This window comes from Filicampus tigris, chromosome 12, assembly GCF_054856515.1.
Source record: "Filicampus tigris isolate MCC_2025a chromosome 12, RoL_Ftig_1.0, whole genome shotgun sequence".
In the NCBI taxonomy this organism is placed as follows: Eukaryota; Metazoa; Chordata; class Actinopteri; order Syngnathiformes; family Syngnathidae; genus Filicampus; species Filicampus tigris.
In genome coordinates this window covers 6,055,679-6,082,521 of record NC_141228.1, presented here as the reverse complement: position 1 = coordinate 6,082,521, position 26,843 = coordinate 6,055,679, and the positions used below count along the sequence as shown (strand labels likewise).

Here is a 26,843-nt window from a genome sequence, read left to right as displayed (position 1 = left end):
TTGTCACTGCAGCTCAGGCTCACTTGGAGATTCTGAGGATCACACGGCACTAAGAAAGAAATCATTCATTTTAAATCCCACACATGTACAGCGAATCACTTGTTTCCAACTGTGGTATGATTTACAGCCAATACAGGATTTCAGTTCACCTGTCCTGATTATATCCTCTTGCCTCTGAGAACGGTTGCAATGTTTCCCCTCGGCCGTGACGAGTAGGACGTACATCTCTCCACATGGCAGGTCAGTGATGTCACAGCTAGAGTCTGAAGTCATGCAAAAAGCACTGTGCCCGTTCACATTCTCCAATGCAGCTGTGTACGATATGGCGCCAGGAACAGTCGCCCAGGAGATGCTGATTGTGTGGTTGTCACAGCTAACTGACTTCTCAACAACCGCAGGAGGGCAGGGAGCTGCAGGGAGGAGAAACAGCACTCATGATTGCCATGTTGATGGCCTGCGGCGTGGCTTATGGTCCTGCCCCGACGCAGATGGCTCCTTAAGGTGTTTTTGTCACCTGGATGCCCTGTGCTGAGCCTCAGGTTTCTAAGGTCAGTTCTGTTTTATTTTTAACCTGTATATGTATGTATTGTTTGGGTTTAGTTGTTTTTAACTCAGGTAAAGCACTTTGAGTTGCATATTTTGTATTAAAAATGCTATATAAATAAAGTCTGATGATTGATGTAGCCAGGACTTTTTTCAGACAGTGGAATTTACTAAAGTTGCACAAAAAAAAAAAAAAAAACACAAATGAATAGGAAAAAAATATTCACATACCAGTGAAAATTGTGACTGCGTTGCTCGGTTGACTGGTGCACTGCTGGTCACGGGCCTTCAGGCTAAATGTGAAGTTCTGGCTGCATATCAGTGGTGGCAGAGCACAACTGCTGTTGGATGTGGAGTTGCACTGAAATGTTTGGATGTCAGCCAGACTGTCCATCACTTGGACGATGTAATCCTCAGCGCCAGCAGCATCCTTGCCCATCACCCAGACCGAGTTTGTAAGGCAGTCAATCTTCACATCAGAGAGGTGAGGCGTGCAGGGAACTATTAGAAACAAATATGAGAGTCAGACTCACCTTTCAATTTTTGTCTTTGTACTTAAATATAATTAAGCTCAAATTTACCCGAAAAGAAAATGTTACCATTCATATACGTAATCTATGGACAAAAGTGGGGACACCTGACCGTAACATTCAGTAAACCAAAATTGTGAGAGGAAAAAGTGAATTGTATCTTAAGAGCTTGAACTCTTGAGTTCCCCTCAAAGTGTTTGTTGGGGTAGAGGTCACAGCTCTCATTTATGCTCTTCCACAACAAATTCTTCCAACCATGCTTTTATGGACATTGCTTTGTGTGGTGGGTTCTTGTGTCCATTTAGTGTATGTGAAATTAAGGAGCGAATATGATATATAAGTGGATTTAAAATTAAGGAGAGAATACTACGGCCCGATTTTTGTAAACAGACGTCCATGCGCTCAGTGTAAAAATGGGTGCATCTTCATTTTCGGGCCGGGGCAAGTCTAGTTAGCATGTTTGTGAATTTGGTAGGCATTTTAGTATATTCTATTGCATGCCCCTGGCACATCTGGTAATTTGATGGCCAAAAGTAGACTACATTTAGACTAGCTAAAAGCAGGTCTAAGTTGTGGCACAGATGGTGTAATGTGATTTTGGTGGATTTGATGGAGGCGCAGGCAGAAAGATTCTGAGCTCCGTGGATGTATATGGTGGATGTCATCATATTTCATTTATAAATATGTCAACAGTGTGGGACAATCCTTCTGAATCATTGTAGAAATCAATTCGTCGAGCAAATTATTATCATTAGCATCTTAAAAAGATTTTAAGAACCAAACCGACCCCCCGCGGCCCCTAACCGCACAGCACACTGTGGGTGGTGGTGGTGGGGTGCTTTAGGTTACACACGGATGCACGATCGAGAAGGCGGTCTCCAAGTGCTCACTTCACATGCACTACCGACTACATCATCTGCAAGGGAAGATTTTGCAGTTTATAAATGAACTTTGCGTGCACCAATCTCCTGCAGACCGCAGCGAGTCAATTTCTGCTTCCGCAACGTCAAGGACTGTGTGCACCTCGACACCCCTGACTTTAAAGGGAGTGAGGGGAGCCTCTTTGATTGTCTACGTTTCATCCCACAACGGCGCAAACGCCCCCTTTTATCTATACGGCTCTAGGAAAATACCAAAAGAAAGAAAACTCCACCCATGCGCAGTCAGACTGCACTTTGCACTGGACTTGCACTGGGCACAAAAATAGGGCCATATGTCATTAATTTTATAATATTAGCATTCTTTACCTGTCTTAATCCATTTTGTTGAGCTGTCTCTGCCCACACATCCATCCTTGGATGGCGTGATGCTAACGTTGTAGTCTGTCCCACACTCAAGTGTGTTCAGATGACAACCGCCTTCAATAGCGCTGCAGTTGTGCAGATGACCTGAGGTGTCAACAGCCGAGACTGTGTTGATGATCCCCGCGACGCTGTTGGTCCACTTCACAAATACAATCCCGGTGTCACAGTCCACAGTGGCGAGGAAGGATGACAGAGGACACGGGGCTTGACAGGGAGATTGTACAAGTAGAATAACACGTGTGGACTGATTATCATTTGAATTTGATGACATTCAATATAAAACAAAATCAAAATCATACAAAAACAAAAATGCTCCGTTTTGATTGGCAGTGCTTATTTGTGTAGGACAGACATTTACATAAACCTATCATGGGCATGAATGTCAAAACCATTTGGGGCTTTTTATAATATATTTAAACCATTCTTGGACACAAAGTCCACCACAAGTTTGATTTTTTTCTATAACCATTTTCTACAACACTCCTCTTTCGGGACACGGGTAATCTAGAGCCTAAACAGCTGACTTCAGGCAGGAAGCTGAGTACACATCAGACTTGAATGGTTGCAAGTCAGTCACACAAACCACCATTCACACTCACATTAGCACCTAACTAGAATTGAATTTACCATCTTCGATGAACCTTACATGCATATTTTAAAAATGTGTGAGGAAAACGGAGTACCCAGAGAACACCCGTACAAGCATGGGGAGAGCATGCAAACTCCACACGAAAAGGCCGAAGGCCCGATTCAAAACCCCAATCCCAGAATTGAAGAGAATATGCGAACCACTTTTCACCCTGCCACCTTTTTCTTAAATGTGAACATTTCAAATATCCCAAAAGATGACATTCATAGCCATGATAATCATAAACTTTCTGACAGAAATTGCATTTCATTAGATTATGCAGGGCGGCACGGTGGTCGACTGGTTAGCACGTCCGCCTCACAGTTAAGAGGTCGTGGGTTCGATCCCGGCTCCGGCCTCCCTGTGTGGAGTTTGCATGTTCTCCCCATGCCTGCGTGGGTTTTCTCTGGGTACTCCGGTTTCCTCCCACATTCCAAAAACATGTATGGTAAGTTGATTGGACTCTCTAAATTGCCCCTAGGTGTGATTGTGAGTGCAGATGTTTGTTTGTCTCTGTGTGCCCTGCGATTGGCTGGCAACCAATTCGGGGTGTCCCCCGCCTACTGCCCGAAGACAGCTGGGATAGGCTCCAGCACGTGAGGAGTAGCGGTATCGATAATGGATGGATAGATTATGCAGATGTAGTTAGCTACAACATAGATAATTTTACAAATAGAGCATGGCATCAGTTGCAGCAGAGTAGTGAGTCTGAATTTCTCTCTCTCTTTGTTCAAAGCTCTGGGGCAGAAAATCCATCTGCTTATGGTTGTTATGGAAACAGAAAAGTGAGCATGATGGAGTATCTCCACTTGAAGTGGGTTACAGGGCCCCAAAAATGGATTTCAATCTTTATTGACACCTGTTTGTTCATTCAATGTTTTTTTTTCATTTCAATTTGTCTGAGTTCATACATTGTGGTTGGAATAAAAATTGAAAGTTTAACTCATTCACTGCCATTGATGAATATACTCATGTTTTCACAGTCAAGCCATTCAATCCCAGGAACGTATTTATGTTTTTCTTCAAATTTTTTCAAGCGTTAGGGTAAAAGAGGGTCTGAAAATGTCTGGCAGTGAATGAGTTAATAATGTGTCAGCGAAGGTTCAGTAATTTTCTTAGTATGTTGTTTATCTACTGTAAATGGTTGTTGCCCCACCATTTTCCACACAAAAACACTACATGAATGATGCATTTCTGGTGTGCTTAGGTTTATGTGTGGATTAATCAGCCCGAACGACAGTCTACCTACCCGTAGTGACCTGCTCTGCCGGGTTGTGGGAACTGTTGCAGGTGTCATCTTGGGCCACAACTGTCACATTGTAGGTGAGCCCACACTGCAAGCCCGGTACTATGCAGTGATGCATGTCCGTCATACACATGCTGACATCGCCTTTGCTGCTCACAACAGAAGCATGGAAGTGTGGAGCATAACCTGTCGACTGCCACGTAATGTTGAGGACACCAGACAGACAGTCAAGGTCATTTTGGATGTTGTGCGGCACACAGGGTGCTGTGAAAGTAAAGACGGGACTTACTGTAGTTAGTGACCATACAATGCCATCTTGCGTTTATTTGTATTCTAATACGAATGTATCCCACCTGTTCTAATAGCTTCAATGTTACTTTTGGCCCCAATACAGTTTTCATCTACACCCGCAACATAGACTTGGTACTGCTGTCCGCATAGAAGACCAGATATGTAACAGGAAGTGCTGCTGGTGTTGCACATCCATCGCAGGCCCTGTTCGTTTTCTGCTACTACCGTGTAGCTCACTGAGCCACGTGAGGCCTGCCATGACACCGAGATGTCGTTTGCGCTGCAGGACGAGTCAACATGAAGCTGGGTGGGAGGGCAAGGTGCTGCAGGGGAAGAGACCCAAACGGGTTTGGCAAAATGTCAGCGCATAACCGTCACATACATTTAAATTATGTCCAATAACTAATTAGCTGTTTTGTGCATTTTTTTTCATGGCAGTAATACATTCTCCCAGCCTTACTTTAAAAAGCCCTGATAATGTTTGCATAAAATCTAATATATAGTGCGGCATGCAATGCTGAATGCAAAGGTGCATCATAACATTACAGGTTTTGGACTTAAGTACAAATGAAGCAAAAAACAATACAATATTAATGTTAATATCTACATAATTGCTATAAAAATTTATGTATGTACAGAATATACAAAGTATATTTATTAATAAAATTTCATTCCATTATATACAGTAAATTTACATGTAACTTGATACTACAGTTATCATGAAATCTGACTAATCAACTACAGACCAAAATTGTTCATACAGTGGTGCACTTTTGGGTTGAAGTAAGTTTTTTGTTTACTTTAGTACATTGATCAAATGGGTTCCTTCTGACTGGAAATGACACCAAAAAGTGGAAAAAGAACAAGGGAATTCACTATATCCTAGATGGTAACATTATATTATGGAGCAGAGTTTTATTCTCTGTACAATGTTTAATATTATTGTAGGACACTGTAATATTATGCAGAGTTTTAACATCAACATTTCTCTTAAAATAAATAAATCTGTTTTCCAAAATTCCCAAATTTGACAGCCAATTTGACAGCCATTACCAACAACAAGTTCAATATTGCTATTACATCTTGTATATTGGGACAATTAAATTAACACGTTATAAGAGTTTAATTTTAATGAGATAATTTGTCAACAAATGCAGATGCAGGAAATGTCACGCTAAGGATGCATAGTGCCAATTCGTCGTTGTCTTATTTGGGCTAATGTTTGCAATTAATTAATAGTGCAAATAAATACAACTGACTATATGAGACAAGGTCTCACTCTGGTGCATACCTGTGGTGATGCGGTGCCATTCATGGGCAGGACTGAAGCAGTTGCGTCCTTGTCCACTGACACTTATTTTGTAGCTCTCTCCACAATGCAGAGAACTGATATTGCAGGAGGTGCCATTGGTGGAACAAGTTACCCCATGTGTTAAGTCAAAGGCATCGGCAGAAGCGTTGTAGTAGCGAATGCCATTGCCGTGTGTCCAAGACACCACTGCTGTGTTGATGTCACACTCCAATGTAGTCTCCAGACCACTGTGAGGACAAGGACCTGCATGGGAGGGAAGGCAAGTGTTTGCGTGTGTGTGCGTGTGCGTGAGGAAGCGGGTGAGGGAAACCTGACATGTGATATGGATGGTAAATGGATTGCACCACGATCTCGATGTACTGTATGTACAGGCGATTGCAATAAGTTAGAACTTTGTGGGATTTGGATTTATATCAGTAGTTCAATTCAAAAAGTGAAACTCATATACAGCATTATATAATTTTGTTACACACAGAGTGGAATAATTAATGGTTTTATTTTCGTAATTGTGATTATTAATGCTCACACTTATAGAAAACCCCAAAATTCCTCATGTGAGTTTCACTTATTGAATTGAACTACGGAAATAAATGAACTTTCTGACAATATTCAAATTCATTAAAGGGAAAGTAAACCCAAGCATATTTTTTTCAAGAATATGTTCTATGCAGGCTCACTAGTTGAACCAAGGCATTCTGATGAATATTACGTTTGTGGAATATGAGTTAAGCAGTAAAATCCACCCATTCTTAGCTATCTCATGGGGCGGCCATTTTGTCACTTCTGTCAACTGAAAATGACATCACAGATGCTCGGGGCTCAGATAACGACCAATCATGGCTCAGCTTCAGAAAACAGGGTGGATTTTGCTATATTCCATAAACGCAATATTCATCAGAATGAGGACATTCTCAACTAGTGGGCCTGCATAGAACATATTCTTGAAAAAAATATGTTTGGATGGACTTCCCCAAGATGCATCTGTAAGTCCCTCATGATATGTTACACATAATCACTATCAACACCTCTAAGTTCTTTTAGCAGTGTTATTGGACGTAGAATTCCATACGTTTTCCATGTCACTACCTGTGCTGGCGTAGAAGGGCTCGCTGACCAAACTGACGCAGGTGTCATGGCGAGCCACGATGGTAATGGTGTAATCCTGTCCGCAAGCCAGGTGAGGGAAATCACAATTGGTGTCGGTGGTGTTGATTTCAGCATTGTGGCCAAGATTTCCCCGTGCATACACAGTGTAAGATGTGGCGCCTCTGGATGTATCCCATGTTACCACGGTGATGCCAGTATCGCAGTCCACATGTGCTGTGAGGTGGGTGGGGATGCATGGAGCTGGTGGTGGAGGGAGAGAGATACATTTGAAGTCACACTTAGCATGGTACTCATCTTATAGAGTAGAATTCAAGTGGTTGGTACCTGTGTCGAAACTTTGGGCAAACGCCGGTTCACTGCTGCATGAATTAGTGTGGCCGACTACGTTGATCATGTAGTTCTCCCCGCATAGCAGCTGGTCAAAAGTACAGTTGGAGCTGCTGGAGTTACAGGTGGTTGTCAGTTTTCTGCTGTCCATAGCTGACACCACCTGGGTCTGGTTTGGACCCCAGTTTCCCCATGTCACCGACACCATGTTGGTACTGCACTGCAGATTCACTTGCACATTGTTTGGTTCACAAGGAGCTGAACATCAAGAGGGTCAACAAGAAGAAATTGTCGGATTTAGAGAGGATGAGGGACTGGGAGTTGTGCAGCCGAAGAATTGTATCATAATTCTTTAAATGAGTTGAAAGGTGGTTTTTTTTGCAACGCAGCGGTGCCTGTACAGTGCTCATCACTACATGAATTTTGCTTAAAGGTATTTTGTCCATGGGGTGAACCAGTTTTAGCCTGGCGATGTGACTAAGTTATAAGTGCACAGGTATGTTATGAATTTTAAAAATAATACTTAGCTGTCATTCATAGTGGTTAAATGTGTTTGATTAACCTTTTTTTTTTTGTTATTTCACCCATCACTAGCATAAGTCACAGTCTGAAAATGATTTATTTTTCGTCATTAGATAAAATGGTGAGCATTGTAGGTTTTTCATTCGGTAATGTAACAACACACATTTTAAAGTGTTTTATATTAGTATTTATTATGATGTTGTATCATCCATCCATCCATTATCTGTACCGCTTCTCCTCACAAGGGTCGCGGGGCGTGCTGGAGCCTATCCCAGCTGTCTTTGGGCAGTAGGCGGGGGACACCCCGAATTGGTTGCCAGCCAATCGCAGGGCACACAGAGACAAACATCCGCACTCACAATCACACCTAGGGGCAATTTAGAGTATCCAATCAATTTAACATGCATGTTTTTGGAATGTGGGAGGAAACCGGAGTGCCCGGAGAAAACCCACGCAGGCACGGGGAAAACATGCAAACTCCACACAGGGAGGCCGGAGCCGGGATCGAACCCACGACCTCTGAACTGTGAGGCGGACGTGCTAACCAGTCGACCACCGTGCCGCCATGTTGTATCATTATTATTATTATTATTATTATTGTTATTATTATTATTATTATTATATTTTATTTTATATTATGACATCATTCTAACATCTTTAAGGGGGAAATATGTTTCTGGAATTTGAATTAAATAGAAAAAGCCACAGTTTTTTTATCCACAGGGGGCTGCCATTTTGCCTTGTACTGCCACTGCTGTTGACTGAAAATGACAACACCTTTAAATGGTATTCAAACGATTTATTACCTGATTGTATCATGTAGTTTGAGCCTTTTATGGTGCCACAGTTGACTGAGGGTGTGGTGACCACAATGCTGTAGATGAGGCCACATTTTAGGTTTTGAATGGTGCAGTCCGTGTTTGTGGTGTTGCAGGTTACACGGCTCTCATCACTGCCGATGGCGATGGCTGTGTAAGAGGTAGTAACATTGCCAACGCTGCCTCTCCATTGCACTGCAAAGGAGTTGTTATTGCAGTGTAGCGCCGCTTCCACTCGGTCAGGTAAGCAAGGAGCTAGTGAAGAAAATGGATCCAGTCATATATCAATATGGGGGATTTTACTTAACCAAACCAATGGATCTGATTCATACCTGATTCAAATGTTGTAGTAGCCCCTGTGAGACTTACGCAAGTGGAACTGTAAGAAACCACAGTTGCTGTGTACTGATATCCACAGTCCAGCTTCACTGAGCAAATTGTTGATTCGGAGGAGCAGGTGACCACATGACCATGGGTACCAGCCACTGTAGCTGTGTAGTTGATAGCATGAGCACTCGGAGCCCAGGTTAGTACTCCCAAGTTGGTGCCACACTCAGCACTCGCCGTCAGATTAGTTGGAGGGCATGGAGCTGATGGGAAAACATCAACATAAAACATATCTTAAGTACTGACGCATAGGTGGCCAAATGCAAGGTTTGCTTTATAGACTATTTCAAAAATATGTTGCATAAAACTAGAAAATTGACACAGACAAAAGTATGGAATCCCTGCCAAACAAGTACAGACTAGTGCAGTGAGAAAAGTCAGTTGACACTTGCTACTGATATAGAGTGGTAAAGGTAAGAACCTGTTTGCGTTTGTATTGGCAGGCTGACAGCACTGGTGCACTCTGCGTCCATGGCAGCAACTTCAAGCGTATACAACTGGCCACAATGCAGGCCGCTGATGACATAGTATGTTTGGGTTGTAGAATATGTGGCGCTGGTGCCACTCTCCTCCTCACTATGAATTATGTAGGTAGCGCCACTCTCTGGGCTCGTATCCCATTTTACAGTGATGTCATTGTTGGCGCATGTTGTTTCTCCGGCCACTGATGATGGTGGGCAGATAACTACGAACCGGAGAGGAATGAAGGCACTCTAAATATCTTTAATCAAAATGAGTTAATAAAAAATATGATTGCAACACCTTTAAATGAAAAAAAATATTTTTAAGAATACCAAAAACTCCCAGAGTGATGCAGTGTAAGTCCACTCCACCGAAATGCACAAACTTAACTAAAGAAATAATTAAATGTGTCCAATAAAACTATGAATCATTCTCTTTTGTAAAGTTGGAAACTTTGCTACCGCTCTACTATTGGATCGATTACATTATGTTGTGCAAGTGGTCATAATGTTACAGCTGGAAATTATCCATGCAGAATTTGAATTACTGGTGATAATGAAAATGTGCTTTTTACAAAAATGTCTTTTTACAATACACATTTCTTTTTACCTGACTTGAAAGACATAGGGAGGCTCTGTTCGCTCCAGCATCCTCTCCCAACAGTCACAACAGAAATGTCGGCTGTCTCACCACAGTTGAGGCCTGTGAGTGTGCAGTGCGTATCGCTAGAGTTACAGCTGTGGTGGTCAGCCGTAGAGGTTACCGCTGTGGCTTCATAGTATCCTGCTTGCATTGCAGCGTTCCAAGTCACGTGAGCTGCACTTCCATTGCACTGCAGAGACACCTGCACATTTTTGGGAGGACAGGGACCTAAAGCAAAGTGAGTAAATAAATAAAATGAAATAAAAGGAGGACGGGAGAGCAATAAGAAAGAGGTAAAGTGGAGAAAATGTGGCAAACATGTTAAAGTATTTGTAGTCACTTATATTTACTGCTTATTTACTGCTGGCCAATTTTATTATATACAGATACTTATTTTATTTTTTGAAGGGTAGTTTAGATATATATTAGGGCTGTTAAAATTAAAGCGTTAATTCTGGGGATTAGTTTAAATTTCATAAAGCACTAAAAAAAAATTAACTCAGTTAACTCAGTTTTATTTACATCCCGTGGCAGCTGACCTCTCCTTACTTTGCAGCCAGATTTAGAGGAGCCACTGGCGCAAAGACAGACAAAGACAGACTTTTACGTAGTCTTACTTTAAAAAATTGCTCCACGGCTCATTGGAGAAAGTCAAAATAAATAATATAGTAAATAATAAAATATATATATATATATATGGTGGGTGGAGAGAGAGAGAGTGTGTGCAAGGGCCATGGATAGAGGGATGATAGATATTTATTTTACAATTTTGTCACTCAATGCAATTTCATGATGCAACTTTTGATACTATTGCAAGCACAGACATATTTTACGAATTTACTAGGATATTCATACTTAGTACATCCTCTGACCTTAAAAAAAGCAAGAGTGTAAGAGCAAGTACTGTTGGACCATTACCTGCAATATAGGTGTACGGGTCACTGTCCAAGCCATGGCAGATGTCAGATACCGGGGTGACAATGATGTTGTAGGTATGGTCACAGATCATTCCAGGCAGATGACAATGCGTGTCATTTGTGCTGCACTGTTTTATGTCACCACTCGTGCTTTGGCCTGTCACATTGTATGACATGGCACCGGGACGAGGCTGCCAGCTCACTTCTGCTGTGTTGTCATCACAAAGCAAAAAAGCTTGAACTTCCGTGGGAGCACAGGGTGCTGATGGAGAATAAAAACAAGAAAAACTGTTGAGTTATGATGCATACAATGTACTCAGTAGTATTAGGTCATTTTCTTTCACCCGCTCTTTCAACTATTTTAAGGAATAGGTCACAAAGATGCCAAAGGGTCATCAGTTTCAGAGTCACTTTGTACAAAATAAATGGAATTGGTATTGGTTGCTAAAGAGCCATCACATCAAAACACCATCACAACTAGCCCTCTCAATATGAAATTTCTTCTTATAGGGTCAAGCAAACTAAATATAAATGAAATCCAGCACATCCGCTTCCCTCCAAAATATTTCAACTGTGAAGCATCCTTTATTTTTTAGTGTAGACTAAAAAAATAAAATAACAAGTGAGAGTCAACATAGCATCTTTTAATCGTTCAGTAGAACCTTTTGTTTGAACTGCCCCATATGTGCAAGAGCATTGGAACATGTGATCAAAGGGTGTGTTTTCTTGAAATTATTCAAACAATTATGATAATAGCTCTGAATGTCTATGCTCAATTTCCGATGTGGGTTTTGCCCATGAAGAATACATTTAAACGAATAACAGATCTCACCAACATAAAAAAACAAACACAACTGTGAAGCTGAACAATGGGAACTCAATCAGAGCCATTGAACAAATACTAACCATAGCCAATGCTACCATTAGAAATGTCCAGAAGAAAGAAACCACTAGTGTACTACTGTAAGTAACAAACGTTAAAAGGACGAAACAAAGCCATTAAAGAAGTCAACCCCCCAAATTTTCTTGACAAGAATGTGTTCTGTGCAGCCCCACTAGTCTAAACACAGCATTTTTATTAATATTACGTTTGTTGCTCGGGCCTCAGGTAATGACCATGACTCAGATTCAGAAAACAGGTGAGCCGTAAGCCTGAGCCCTGAGCAACTGTGATGTCATTTTCAGTTGACAGAAAGTGGCAAAATGTCTGCCCCCTGAGATGGACAAAAACGGGTGCATTTTCCTGCTTAACTCATATTCCACATTTTTGGGGTTGACTTCCTCTTTGAAACAACTGTTAATAACATCAGCAAGAACCTGCAGAGAGCAGGAGTGATGGTCACAAACACGAACTAAAGTACAGAGGCTGCACTAGAAGTGACAAAACATTCAGTTACAAGAACAATGGAAAGGGCCAGGCTGGAATTTGCCAAGAAGTACAAAGTCAATCCTTAGAAATGTGTGGACCAAGTTCTATGGACTGATAAGACAAAGCTCAAACGTTGCCAAAGTGATGGAAAAGCTAATGGTTTTAGAAATAATCATGATTCCCAAAATACAAGATTATCTGTGGAATTTAGTGGCGGTAATGTGATGGTTTAGGCTTTTAAAAGATTCTTGTGGGAATGACCTCAATCAATATTACTTGATGGACAACATGAAGGAAGTGGGAAAAATACTCAGGCATCTTTGAAAACATTTTGTAAGCCAATTTAAAGAAAGATTTACAAACACTGATTGGGAAGTCTGTCATTGTACAAAAATAATAATCCATAATACACTGCCAAAACAAAAGTGGAGCTCATCAGAGAAAATAATTGGAAGGTTTTAGACATCAATTACATTATCCACCACAAAATGATCCACATGATTCCTCTCTCACCTGTCAGTATCTGTGTTACACTAGACATGCTGCTGTTGCAGTGGTCACTCACTGCCATGACAGTCGCGTTGTACGTGCGACCACAGCCCAGTGACGGTAGGGAGCAATCCGTCTGTGTCGAGCTGCAGGAGCTCATGTGGTTTGGAGAATAGGCATGGACATAGTATTGCTTGCTGCCCAAAGTCTCATCCCAGCTCACGGTAGCTAAGCCTGTTGCACAGGAGTATGTGTGGGCCACATTTGTAGGAGTACAGGGAGCTGCAAAGAGAGTAGATTGAATATCAGAGCTTTCATACATATGCACTGTACGCTTACTTAAAGGGGAAGATTTTCTTTTCAAGAATATGTTCTATGCAGGACTACTAAACAAAACATGGCATTACGATTAATATTGTGTTTGAGGAGTTAAGCAGCAAAATCTAGCCATCTCAGGGGGCGGCCATTTTGTCACTTCTGTTGTCTGAAAGTGACAAAACAGTTACTTGGGGCTCAGGTAACAACAATCATGGCTCAGCTTCAGAAAACAGGTGAGTCGTGATTGGTTGTCATATAAGCACTGAACAACTGTGACGTCATTTTCAGTCGACAGAAAATGACAAAATGGCCGCCCCCTGAGATGGCTAAACACAGGTGGATTTTGCTGCTTAATTCGTGTTCCACAAACTCAATATTAATCAAAACGCCAGGATTAGACTCGTGAAGGTGCATATATATTATTGCAAAGAATTTCGGGTGGTTGACTTCCTCTTTAAAACAATAGTATGTTTTGCAATTAGCAAGCAAACCTGTCATAATTTCGTAGGTAGAGCTGGGATTGCTCGAACACTGAGTTCCTTGTGCAACAGCATGGACTGTGTATGCATGTCCACAGAGAAGGTCGGTCAGGGTGCAGTTGAGCTTGGTGGTAGAATCACAGGAAGTAGAATGCCCCGTGCTGGAGGTTGCACTGACTGTCACGTTTAAGTCATCTTTGTCTTGAAGCCAGGAGACCAAGGCTTGGTTGCTGGTGCAGTCCAGTGGTTGGGCTTGAATTCTTGGAGGACAGGGTGCTGGGAAGGGAAACAAACAGTTCTACCCAATTTTTTTTGGCATTCACAAAGTCATTATATCAAAGTGCAGCACAGCATTGTTGGGTTGCATTGTCTCTAAAGTATGTCAATCTGTACCTGTTGTCACATTAGTTTGAGCATGGACGGCAGTGGTGCAGACGCCATTCTCTGCCAGCACCGTAACAGTGTAGTCTTCCCCGCATATTAGTTGGCTCAGCTCACAAGAATTCATGGTGGAAGTACACGTGTCATTGTGTCCACTGGCCTCAGCCAGGACTGTGTAATATTCAGATCCAGAGCTGTGCTCCCACATAACGGTCGCCACCCCAGAAATGCAGTTGAAAGAAACTCCGACACTCGTAGGCTCACAGGGTGCTGGAGGTGGATGTAGAGATAGTAGCGATTTAAAATTGTTCAGTCATTCTTGAAATAGCTCATGATAAGGAAAACAAATTTACCAGTCACAGCGATCACGGTGCTCTCTGAGCTGTTACAGTGGTTATTCTGAGCCACCACACTTAGCATGTATGTGCTAGCACACTGTAGGCCTGGGAATTGGCAACTTTGCTCTGATGTGGAACAGGAAGAAATAAAATTTTCCACTCCAGTCAGGGTGGAGATATATGACAGTGCACCGGCAGATGGATCCCATGAGGCATGCAATGTGTTCAAAGAACACTCTACAACGCTTTGGACATTTACAGGAACACAAGGAACTGAGAGAACACAGAAATGGGGAAAACATCAGTATAAATTGAGACTATTGAACCTGAAGACTAAAACACGTGATGCACTTTATTGCATTTAACATTCAGTCTCACCAGAAGTAACAGTCTCTGGAAGGCTGCTTGGTCCTTCACAAGTGCTGCTAACTGCTGTGACTGTTGTCTCATATTGCTTCCCACATGGTAAGTTAGCCATTGTGCACATGGAAGTCTCTGTGATGCATTTTAGTTGCGTTCCATCTCCATCCAGGAAACTGACACTGTAGTTTACAGGCATTAGCCCGGTCATCCAGCTGATGGTCAGCTTATTGGTGCTGCAGTTCAAGGCGTTGACAACATTCTGCACAATACATGGGGCTGACATGGGCAGAGTTAAACAAATTGTTTGAAATGTAAGGAAAAAAAAAACGTTTTGTCACGATGTAGTTAATTATACATTCATAAGAGATAGCAAGAAAATTATGAACGATTTAGGTACATTTTATGAAATTAATTTCAAATTGATTAACATTATATAAGTAGTGTCAAAAACGTATCTTTCATTTATTGGTCAATCTGTCTGGCAAATTGAGGTAAAATAACTTTTTTTTAAAATTTCTTATATTTCTTATATTTTATTCAGGGTTTTTCTTAACAACAACAGATCATTCATACCATTTTACGCATCCCAAAATATAATAAAATAAAAGTTGCTAAGGTGATACAATCATTCCCAAATACGTCTTTCCTATGCAGCAATAATCAATATATGCTTTCAATGATTCAAAAGTGGCACAACCAAACACAAATCATTATGCAACCAGCGCACAAAAAAAGAGAAACAAGAACAACAACATATTTCCTATTCATACATTCGTATTAAGTCCTCCGCAGGGCCCCACAACCTTTTTAAAAATATGTAGTTGAAGTCTCAATGAGTAAGTTATTCTTTCCATTTGATAGAGTTCTCTCAGCTTTAGAATCCATGAGTCAAAGAAGGGTGGTATTGTTTGTAACCAACAACATGCCCAAAAGACATGCGTGTGATTTGGCACCTTTGTGACACAGTGCCTCCAACACAAGCTGGGAACATTTGGGGTCATCTTAACATAACTAGTTTTGATGATTACATTGGATACATATGCATAGACACTATCCTGGACCTACAAAACTCAAATCCACTTAATCGATGATTTGTACATTTCAAATCTCGCAGCGGACAAAAAAAACAACAACAACAACAAAAATGCAAATAGCTTCTGACTACTGCTAGGGTGTCCATGAGCAAGGCACTGGAAAATATGGAAAACATTTGATGCCAGGAGAACGCAGTAAAATTCTACAGAGGTTTGTGTACAACGTTACAATCGTATCCAAAATGAAAAATATGTTACACGCATCAACTTCTTTTGGCTCACTTCTACATTATCAAGAGTGATCAAAATGTGTGGTGGAGGGAAAAATGCTCACTACAGGACTGTGAAAGAGGCCTATAGTGGCCTGTAGGTTCATGGGCATTCAGCGGGTGTAAATACGTGACTCAAACTTTGTTCACTGTGTCAAAGTCAAGAAAAAGCAAGAATGAAAGAGACACCCACCAGTTTCATGGATGATTGGCTCGCTCTCAGGACTTTGACAGTCGCCATTCATGGCTGACACAGTGAAGCTGTACGTCTTGCCACAGTGCAAATCTTTTAATTGACAAACAAGGTTTGTCACTGCTTCACAAGTCACAGTGAGTCCATCTGAGCTCACGCCCTTGCCAGTGTAGGACACTGCATTAGGGCTGCTGTTCCAGCTCAACGTGGCAATGTTGCTGCTACAGTTGACTGAGACGTTCAACTGGGAAGGGGGGCATGGCGCTGCATGTATATATAGAAATACAGTTAGTATGTAAGCAAACAAAACATTTATTTACAGTATATTTCTGCATGCATTTACCTGTCTGCACCACTACCTCGGGGCTCTCATTGCTAAAGCAGTTGTTGTTCCCAGCAGACACCGCAATGTTATAGACCAGACTGCACATTAGACCCTCCAACCTGCAGCTCGTCTCATTGGAAGCACACAATATCTGATGGCCATCTTCGTGTGTTGCAGCCGCTCTGTAGTACAAAGCGCCACGACTTGCTTGCCATGACACCTCAACAAAAGTCTGGCCGCAGTTTGTCGTAGCCACCACATTAGTGGGCACACATGGTGCTGTAAGGGGAACCATGATTAGCTCAGAAGTTCACATGTATAGTGATCTCCTCTTCATTGCAGGATTAAAGTGGAATCCCAAATATATTTTTTTCAAGAATATGTTCTATGCAAGCCCATTACTTGAAACAAGGCATTCTGATAAATATTGCGTTTGTGGAATAAGGGTTAATCCACTCGTTTTTAGCCATCTCTGGAGGCGGCCATTTTGTCACTTCTGTCGACTGAAAATGACATCACAACTACACAGGGCTGAGGTAACGACCAATCACGGCTCAGCTTTAGAAAACAGGCGGGCTGTGATTGGTCGTTACCTGAGCCCTGTGTAGTTGTGATGTCATTTTCAGTTGACAGAAATGACAAAATGGCCCCCCCAGAGATGGCTAACAATGGGAGGATTTTGCCGCTTAACTCATATTCCACAAACGCAATATTAATCAGAATGCCGTGTTTCAACTAGTGGCTCACCTGTTTTCTGAAGATGGGTCATGATTAGTTGTTACCTGGTCCCTGAGCAATTGTGATGTCATTTTCCGTCGACAGAAGTGACAAAATTGCCCATTTTGGAGTTGACTTACCCTTTAAAATACCCTGCCCACTTAATGTAATCACAATGAAACGTTTTAAACAAAAATTATAAATGTGTTTCAACATAAAAAAATGTGTATTTGATGAAGAATCTATTCTGCACTAAAGGGGGATTGCGATAGGTGAATTGCAATAAAGCAGGGACTTACTGTGAGCATTTAAAAGATTCACTAGCATTGGCAAACGTGGAATTAGAAACAATAAAATGCTTTGTTGCATTAATACACGTGATAAAATACCTACGTAACCCTTTTCCAAAACCGATTGTATTTCAGCAATCATACTTTGTCAGACAAAGGGAAAAAAATGAAAGTGTCACATGCTCACTTACCTTTCCAGACAGGTAAGACTGAGGGACGACTGACACAGTTATCAGTGATGGACATTACTTCCAATGAGTAGTCCTGCCCGCACTCTAGTGCGCTGATGCTCAGCTCGGGCTCAGTTGTGTTACGAGATGTTTGTGTGTTGTTGTGTGAGAGCACAGCGATATAACTGTTCGCTTCACTCGATCCGTTCCAGCCGATGGTGAGGATCAGTGACTGACAGTCTAAGTGGGCATCCACCTGGGGCCCACAAGGGACTGGGAGGAGACAAGCAGGAAGAAATAAAGGTCAGAATTTGAGAAAGAAATGCAATTATGGAATAAATGGAATGGTCATTTGAGAAAATGTCCTTGATCAACTATGGAGGAAATGTCATTAAAGTGGAAATCAATCCAAACATATTTTATTCAAGAATATGTTCCCAGCAGGCCCACTAGTTGAACCAAGGCACTCTGATGAATATTGCGTTTATGGAATGAGTTAAGCAGCAAAATCCACCTGCTTTTAGCCATCTCATGGGGTGGCCATTTTGTCATTTCTGTCACCTGAAGGTAACGACCAATCACAGCTCAGCTTCAGAAAATAGGTCAGCTGTGATTTGTCGTTACCTGAGCCCTGAGTAGTTGTGATGTCATTTTCAGTCGATAGAAGTAATAAAATGGCCAACCCCAGAGATGGCTAAAAACGAGTGGATTAACTCTTATTCCACAAACGCAATATTTATCAGAATGCCTTCTTTCAACTAGTGGGCTTGCATAAAACATATTCTTGAAAAAAATATGTTTGGGTTGACTTCCACTTTAAATGATGGCGTTGATGTGTACTGTCAAAGGAAATCCCACCAGATTCCATGTAGATGGGTTGAGAAGGCATGCTGGGGCAGATACTATCATGATGGCAGACGGTAACAGTGTAGAGTTGGCCACATTTCAGGTTTGGTACCCTGCAGGTGGTTGTAGTTGAACTGCAGCTCAGAAGTCTGTCATCTTCATCCACAATGGTGGCGGTGTAAGAGTTCATTTCAGGTTGGCCATGCCATGAGATGAGGGCCTCATTGGCTTCACAATCCAAAGAGGCAGTGACATTATTCGGGGGACAAGCCGCTAAAAACAAAGGATGGACGTGTTGCTTTTATGAAAATGCAAAAGCATGTTTATGCATTTGTGTCGCAAGATACTTGGATATTGTCAAAAGACACACAAGCGAAAAGGGGGTTGAACAAGAAGAGTAACACCACCTGTCTCTATGGTGACCGCCTCGCTCTGTGTGCTGTTGCACTTGAAGTTGGAGCCAAGGACATATGCAGTATAAATCGTGCTGCACTTCAAGCCAGTGATCGTACAGGTTAGGTCCATTGTGTTACAGCTGTGAATGACACCACTGCTGTCTCTCGCCATGGCAACGTAGAAGAGAGTACTGCCTGACACTGCCCAGGTCACCGTAATGGAGTCAGCTCCACATTCCTTGGCTGCTGTCACATTATGAGGCATGCATGGGACTAGAGGACAGAGGACGACAAAATATAAGAATCATCTCATTTTTATACTCAGTCAACAATCACAAAAAAAAAAAAAAAAACACATTCAATTGCCTAATGAGTGAAGCTGTATTGCCCACATCATTCATTCTCAGTCCAGTTTAAAGAACATGTGCAGACTTTTAAAAATAATCCTAATTGTATCGTGCCCAATAAAGGGCTACTACACAGCAGTTCATGTTCTTTTGATACAAGTGTTCAATAATGAATTTGACGAATAAATGGCCTGACCTGTCTCAGCAACAGGTCCCAGCCTCCTCGGACTTGCGCATTCATCATCAAAAGCTGTGATAAAGATAGTCAAGTATTCTCCGCAGGGGACATTCTCTATTGCACAGCTGTTGGAAAGTGCGCTGCAGTTGTAATAGCTGTGTCCCTTATTGCCAAAAGCCTCCACTGTGTAACGCAGTGCACCCTCAGCGAGGTCCCACTTACTGACCAAAAGGTTAGAGTTGCAGTCCGCCGAGGTTTGCAGATTTTGGGGTACACAGGGTGCTGGAGGCAAGCAAATAAGTTTCATTGATGAGATTATGATAATTAATTACCTGTATTTTATATTACATTATTACTTATTCAATATGTTGTCATTTGCATTTAAGCGTCACTACACCTGTACGAATATCAACTGTTGAACTTGTCTGGCTCTTGCACTGCCCTGAGATGGAATAGACTGTGAAGTAGTACTGTCTTCCACAAATGGTATTTGTGAAATAACATGAGTTGTCCAATGTCAGGCAGTTTTGAACTACTCCCTAAGAAGAGACATGCCATCAAAATTTGTATTGTGAAAACTGTCTTACACTTTTTACATCGAATGATCATTTAAACAAAACACAAAACCATGTACCTTGGAGTCTACTGCCCTGGCCATGTAATGGTCTGTGTTGTTTGTATGTTCCCAGGAAAAGATGATGACTTCACTGGAACAATCTCGCAACAACTCCAGGTTCTTGGGAGGACAGGGCACTTAAAAGAGTCAAATTGTAATTACAATTACAAATGCATACTTTTTTTTAAAGTTTTTTTTTTTTTTTTATGTCTAGATAATGATTCATCACAGAAATAGGTTGTTGGAACTCATGGTTTGTCCTATGACGGATCAGCATATTGAGTGACTCACAGGTTTTTCCGGGCACAGTTTTTACACCTGACAGATACGCTTCCTGACGCAAGCCGCCCATTCTTTTTAATCTCTCGTTAATCACAACAATCGATAATGTTGAAAAATCAAGCATAAAAGCAGCTCAAATCCCGATGCTGAGGATTGCACTATACTGTGGCTTTGTGTTCCTCTGTATGAGGTTTCAGGTTTAACACAAACAGGTCATTCTAAGCAGGATGTACGGTGTGGAACACAATGTGATAAAAATTAATTTCAATGGGAGTCTCAGATTTCATAGGAGACACCTACCGATGCTCACAAATAAACGTAGACTTGGGAAATAGGAAAAAAAGGGCTCCCAAAGAAACTCTATACAGTCTCCTACAAATGTTCTGGAATTGCAAGTTTTGGTTGTATATGCAAAACATCCAGCATCCAGTCTACAAAACAATTTTGTCAAGGAATTTACAGAAAAATGCATCCAAACTAATCGGGAGAAGCTTCATCACGCAACAAGACAATGACCCAAAACACACTGCCAACACAACAAAGGACTTCATCAGGGGGAGAAAGTGTACAGTCTTATACCGGTCAAGTCACTCACTGGACCTTAACCCAACAGAGCATGCATCCACTAAATATTCAATGTTATTCACTTTAAAGCGGAAGTCAACACAAATATGTTTTTTTCAAGAAAATCTTCTACGTAAGCCCACTAGTTGAAACAAGGTATTCTGATAAAAATTCCGTTTGTGGAATAAGAATAATCGACTCGTATTTAGCCATCGCATTTTGTCACTTGTGTCGACTGAAAATGACATTGTAACTACCCAGGGCTCAGGTAACGACCAATCACGGCTGACCTATTTGGGTAGTGGTGATGTCATTTTCAGTCAACAGAAGTGGCAAAATGGCCGCCCCCTGAGATGGCTAAAAACGGGTGGATTTTGCTGCTTAACTCGTATTCCACAAACGCAATATTAATCAGAATGCCGTGTTTCAACTAGTGGGCCTGATGGGAACATATTCTTGAAAAAAATATGTTTATGTTGATTTTCCATTTGAAGTTAATTTAATAATGTCTGTTATTTGTGCCCATTTGAAAAGTAGGTGGCTTCAAACAAAAGGTGCTCTGGCTGAGTTCATATAATACAATTCAATACAATACAACTTTATTTATACAGTACTTTAATGGTAAAAAAGAAAAAGGGGGGGTGGACAAATAAAGACGAAAGTTCACGGTGTTGGTATAACCGATTGAAAAGAAAAGAAAGAAGAAAGAAGAAAGAAAGAAGAAAAGAGAAGAGAAATTAAGTTTGTACTGATAGGTGGTAGTGGATGAGAAATGGCATAAACGCCATGTTAAGTTTGATTGGACTTGTGTGTGCAGTATTTGTGTGCTAAGTGTGGATGTATGTGTCCATAATATTTAACATGGCCTTTAAAATTTGGAACAGCACTTCCAAAAATTGTTCTGGGATAGTGCAGCACTAATTGTCACAGTGGTCTGAAATGACCAAGATGGAAGGAATTTCATCATAAAGAGGCTCCAAAATTGCATTGCTGAAAATGAAAAAAGTTGTGATCATTTTGTTGGCATTTCAAAAACATTTACACATGTGGAAAAGTTCTCCTAGACACAAAATTAGGCACTGGAATTCGTCTCAGGCTTATGAATCACATTGTGTGTGCTAAGTTCCTTTATTTCCATTTACTCCCCCCCCATGCACAACATGTAAAATGTACTGTGCAGCAACTGAGCGCCTTTGGCAGACGCAATCCTGATTGCGCTCTGTTAGTAATCAGCTTCCACATCTGTTCACATGCACAATCAAATTTGGGCCCATTTTTTTGCATATGGAAACCTTTAGTAAATCAGTCCAGTGGTCCCTCCAGTGAGTCCAGGTTCTTCTCCGGCACCTCCTTCCGGCGGGAAACATCACCAAAAAGGGGCACCCATGAGGAATCATTCAGCCAAGACATATTTTTTTATATTAAAAGTTTTTGACTCACCCAGGCCCAGTGTCTATGTTACTGCGTGTGCATTTATAGATAAAATGTCATATCAATTGAACTATAATGCATTTTCTCACCAGTCTGAAAGGTAGCCCAGGTGGTGTTGCTCATGTTCTCACAATTTTCGGAAATGGGTGTGACGTGAACCCTGAATGTCTGGCCACAGCTCATTCCACTGATGTGACAGCTGGTACCCTGGCTGGTACATGTCAGCATGGTGCCATTCTGACCCATCGCTGTGGCTTTATAAGAGTCTGCCCCAAACACTGCCGTCCAGTGCACCATGATGGACTGAGAGACGCAGCTGTAGTCCACTGATACTGCGGAAACTGGAGTCAACTCTGCAAATTAAACAGTGCAGGATTACTGTTACAGCTTTAGCCATCAAATTTATCATCAGCTGTACGAAAACCAAAGATTTGTGGATAATTTCTCAAATATTTATGGTTGCAAGACTGCGGCACAGAGCTGCATATTAAAATAGCTTGATATTGGCTATGACGGGGTGCTTTTACTCCTGTTTTCTCCATTGTGTGTTATGCCATTTTTTCATTTTAACATATATAGCAGCGTTTCTCAACCTTTATTGAGCCAAGGCATATATTTCACGCAAAAAGTCTCACGGCACACAACTTAACAAAACAATTCACAAAAAAATGGCTTTACAGGATCATTATGGACATTCTGTCATCTAGTGGAAGAACATTTTATTGTTTTGCATTTTACTCTATGTGGTTGGCATAAAGAAATTAACAAAACCTTTTTTTTTTTAAATCTCTCATGGCACACTAATGTGCCACGGCACACTGGTTGAGAATCACTGCCATATAGCATCTTGGCTTAGGGTTAACATTTGCCTCTCTTTGGCTTTGGAAACCATGAAAACCATGCTGAGTTAAATGCATCAATCAGAACTAGACACTAAACAACAACAGTGGAGGACAATGGGGCCTCAAGAGGAGGAAGTGTCTCCGTGTAGTGACTCTAAGAATCAAGTGTTCTTTTCATTCTGCAGTTACTATAACTTGTGGCAGAGTAGCTAGGGGCTAAGTACACTGAATCCAGGTGAAAATGGCAGAAAAATCACACGTGTCAAAATCTTTCCATCGATCCAGTGGTGGCCAGGGGGGTGGCCAGAAAGTCACCATGTAGCTCCGCCCCTGATAAAAATGAAATAAAATTCTCCCTTCAGTTCGTTTTTTCCCCAGGGGGACAGGGGACACTCACTATTTGAGAGGGATAGGGACCGAGACGGTCTACGAATAGCAAAAATCCTTGTGTAATGGATGCTCATTCAAAAGCATTGGGAAAAAAAAAGTTAGTAATAATGGCTTGGCTCTGCTTACTTACTGTTAGTAGTGTATATGTAGAGTGTGGGCTCGCTCGGTTGCAGGAACCAGCTGAATGAGGATACCGATATTGTATATGTGGAACATGGGAGGATGCTATCCAGATCCACACTGGTGTCGGAAACATCATACACTTTTGGTTCATTGTTGGGTTCACCACTGTTCTGGACCTCGATGTGGTACAACAGAACATCCTCGACTGGCAGCCACATCACCCTTGCTGTGTCATGGCCCGTTTGCGTCACCATGACACCCACAGGAGGCCGCATCACTACAAGCAGACAATGAGAGGAACATCTATACATATCCTGCAATATTAATCCAAAGTAAACAGTACTGTACAATTATAGAAAATAGACCTTGGTTACTAAATATGTGACAGTTTAAACATAAACACTACGGTCCACATTGAGGTGATGGGTGTCATTACAAGTGGCATTTTACAGGATACTTCCCACCTTTCACATGATTTTAATGATTGGATGGGATTATTATGAAGGAACACTCTGCAGAATAATCAATTATACTTTCAAAATCAAATGTTGATTCCTTCAGTTCTGATGTGTTTATAGTAGTTTGAATAAAGGCCCAGTTATTGTTTTTTATTTTACCTTAGTGACCTGGATAACTGACAACCCCATCATTTTTTTCTGACAAATTGTTATGTTAAGAAACAGTGCCAAGGGGAACACAGTTGCCACCCACAACGGTAGTGCTCTTAAGCAAGGCATTAAAAACCCTAAACTGCTGCACAATAAGTCGGTCTTTGCTCCAGTGTGCTTGCTGTGTATACTACTGTGATGAGATAAAGGGGAAGTCGACCCAAACATATTTTTTTCAAGAATATGTTCTATGCAAGCCCGCTAGTTGAAACAAGGCAATATGATTAATATTGCGTTTGTGTAATAAGAGTTAATCCACTCGTTTTTAGCCATCTCTGGGGGCGGCCATTTTGTCACTTCTGTTGATTGAAAATGACATCACAACTACTCAGGGCTCAGGTAACGACCAATCACGGCTGACCTGTGATTGGTCATTACCTGAGCCGTGAGTAGTTGTGATGTCATTTTCAGTCGACAGAAATGACAAAATGGCCAAAGATGGCTAAAAAGGGCTGGACTTTGCTGCTTAACTCATATTCCACAAACACAATATTAATCAGAATGCCATGTTTCAACTAGTGGGCCTGCTGGGAACATATTCTTGAAAAAATATGTTTGGGTTGATTTCCGCTTGAAGTACATAACTTCACTGGTATATTTAAATGTAAAACAAAAGAGTCTTTATCATAACAGCATATATGATAATGAAATTATCTAAAAATTTGAACCAAGTCGTCAAACTAAAGTGCACAAACAGACACTTGTTTTTTTTCAACAAAAAACATTGACAGTTTGTTTGAAGCGCATGAATTACTAAATGTGTGTTCTCCAAAAAGATGTATCTATTAAACACTTAATAGTGCTGTAAACGAGCATGGTGGTTTAATTTGACAAATGACCGTTTTGATGGATGACGCACCGGCGATGAAAAGGGGATGATCAGAGACGAAGTTTACTGCGGTATACTGCACTGCGGTTATACAAGTGACTGAGCCAGCCTATTAATTTGAGGATTATGAATGACAAACACATGGAAGTGTAATATTAATATCTTTGAGTGAGTTGATTTTTGTGATAACATGCACAAAATGAGTTTTTGTACTTAACGTTGGTTTCTGTTCAGCAATTTTGTGCCATCTTTGAATGGGAATTTTTAGAGCTAGAGATCCCTTTACACTGGAAAAAAAATAACAGAATGTGTTTATTTTTTGTGTACTTCAAGACGTGACTTACATGTGGTGACAGTCCTTTCTTTGCTTCTGCCACCCAATCCTGCATGGTTTACGGTGTAGACGAAGCAATCGTAGTTGGTGGAAGGGGTCAAGTTTCCCACCACGGTGGAAAGATTGGTTGTGGTCAGGTTGAACATTTGGCTCTCATCCTCGGAGCTCACTTGCAGGAGGTAGTACTCCGCTGAGGGAACCTCCATCCAGTTTACTATAATGGAAGTACTTGACAGTGCTCTACCATCTACAATCTGTGAGGTGTCAGGAACTGGAGGAAAATGCACAAAAGTGTGTCACTATGAACACGTTTTACTGCACATAAAGGGCACTGAACAATTAACAACCTAATTCCTTCTAAAAAAAAAAAAAAAAAAAAAAAAAACAGTATATGCTTACCTGTAGAAGCTTCACTCTTGTCCATACACACCACAAAGTAGAGCTGAAAGACTTTTAGTGTCACATTATAGTAAATTCCAGGTTGCAGCCCTCGGACAATCTTCTCTGTCTGATTGGCTGGCAGAGTCACCACAACAGGTGCAGTACTTGTATTGTTTTTCACACGGAGGTCCAAAAAATAGGTTGTTGCCCCAATATATGGGTTCCATTTAACCATAATAGAAGAAGGACCAGCAGGTGCTGCTGTTGAGATTTGACATCCTGGAAGAGATTTACAGTTTAAACAAAAATGGTGTTATACAGGAAAAATTATTTCTCACTTTTATTTTTCTGATCTACAGTCGGGCCCCATTATCCACCGGGGATAGGGACCAGGCTGGTCCTCGAATAGCGAAAATCCACCTATAATTGATGCCTATTAAAATGTGTTGGATTTTTTTTTTTCAAACTCCCAAATAAAAATGTAATTTTTTCGACATAGAACAGGCTGGAATTGGGGGGAAAAAATCCAACCAAAAAAAAAAAAATATAACAAAAACATTACAAAATAAAATAAAATTAAAACTGGAAAAATATGCGAATGCACGGGTGCTGCAGGGGTCAACTATGCTCATGCTGTCGTCCGTTATGGCAACTTAAATTTTTTACTCACCATCTGCACTATAAGATATCTGCAAATAACAAATGTAATGTAATAAATACCACATCCTAGATGTTAACATTGTCATTTTGATTAATCGTTAATTTAATCTACTAAATATTTACCTTGGATAGAGATAGCAATGCAAAAGAAAACCCAACGGCTCCAAACCATCCCATCTTTCACAT

General features: G+C 41.2%; 1 protein-coding gene across 1 annotated transcript; it reads right to left on the bottom strand.

Annotated features, from left to right (window-relative positions):
• Positions 1 to 3: 3 nt before the first annotated feature.
• Positions 4 to 26,843, bottom strand: LOC147138160 (receptor-type tyrosine-protein phosphatase beta-like). The gene is given in 28 exon segments (XM_086047538.1): positions 4 to 32; positions 150 to 410; positions 775 to 1,044; positions 2,321 to 2,581; positions 4,255 to 4,515; positions 4,605 to 4,865; positions 8,961 to 9,218; positions 9,437 to 9,700; positions 10,087 to 10,347; positions 11,038 to 11,298; positions 12,919 to 13,176; positions 13,704 to 13,967; positions 14,085 to 14,342; positions 14,426 to 14,683; positions 14,789 to 15,049; positions 16,270 to 16,533; positions 16,613 to 16,873; positions 18,630 to 18,890; positions 19,025 to 19,285; positions 19,556 to 19,819; positions 19,935 to 20,076; positions 20,172 to 20,290; positions 22,520 to 22,783; positions 23,793 to 24,062; positions 25,627 to 25,887; positions 26,016 to 26,276; positions 26,668 to 26,686; positions 26,781 to 26,843. Coding segments are annotated over 28 exon segments (6,396 nt in total).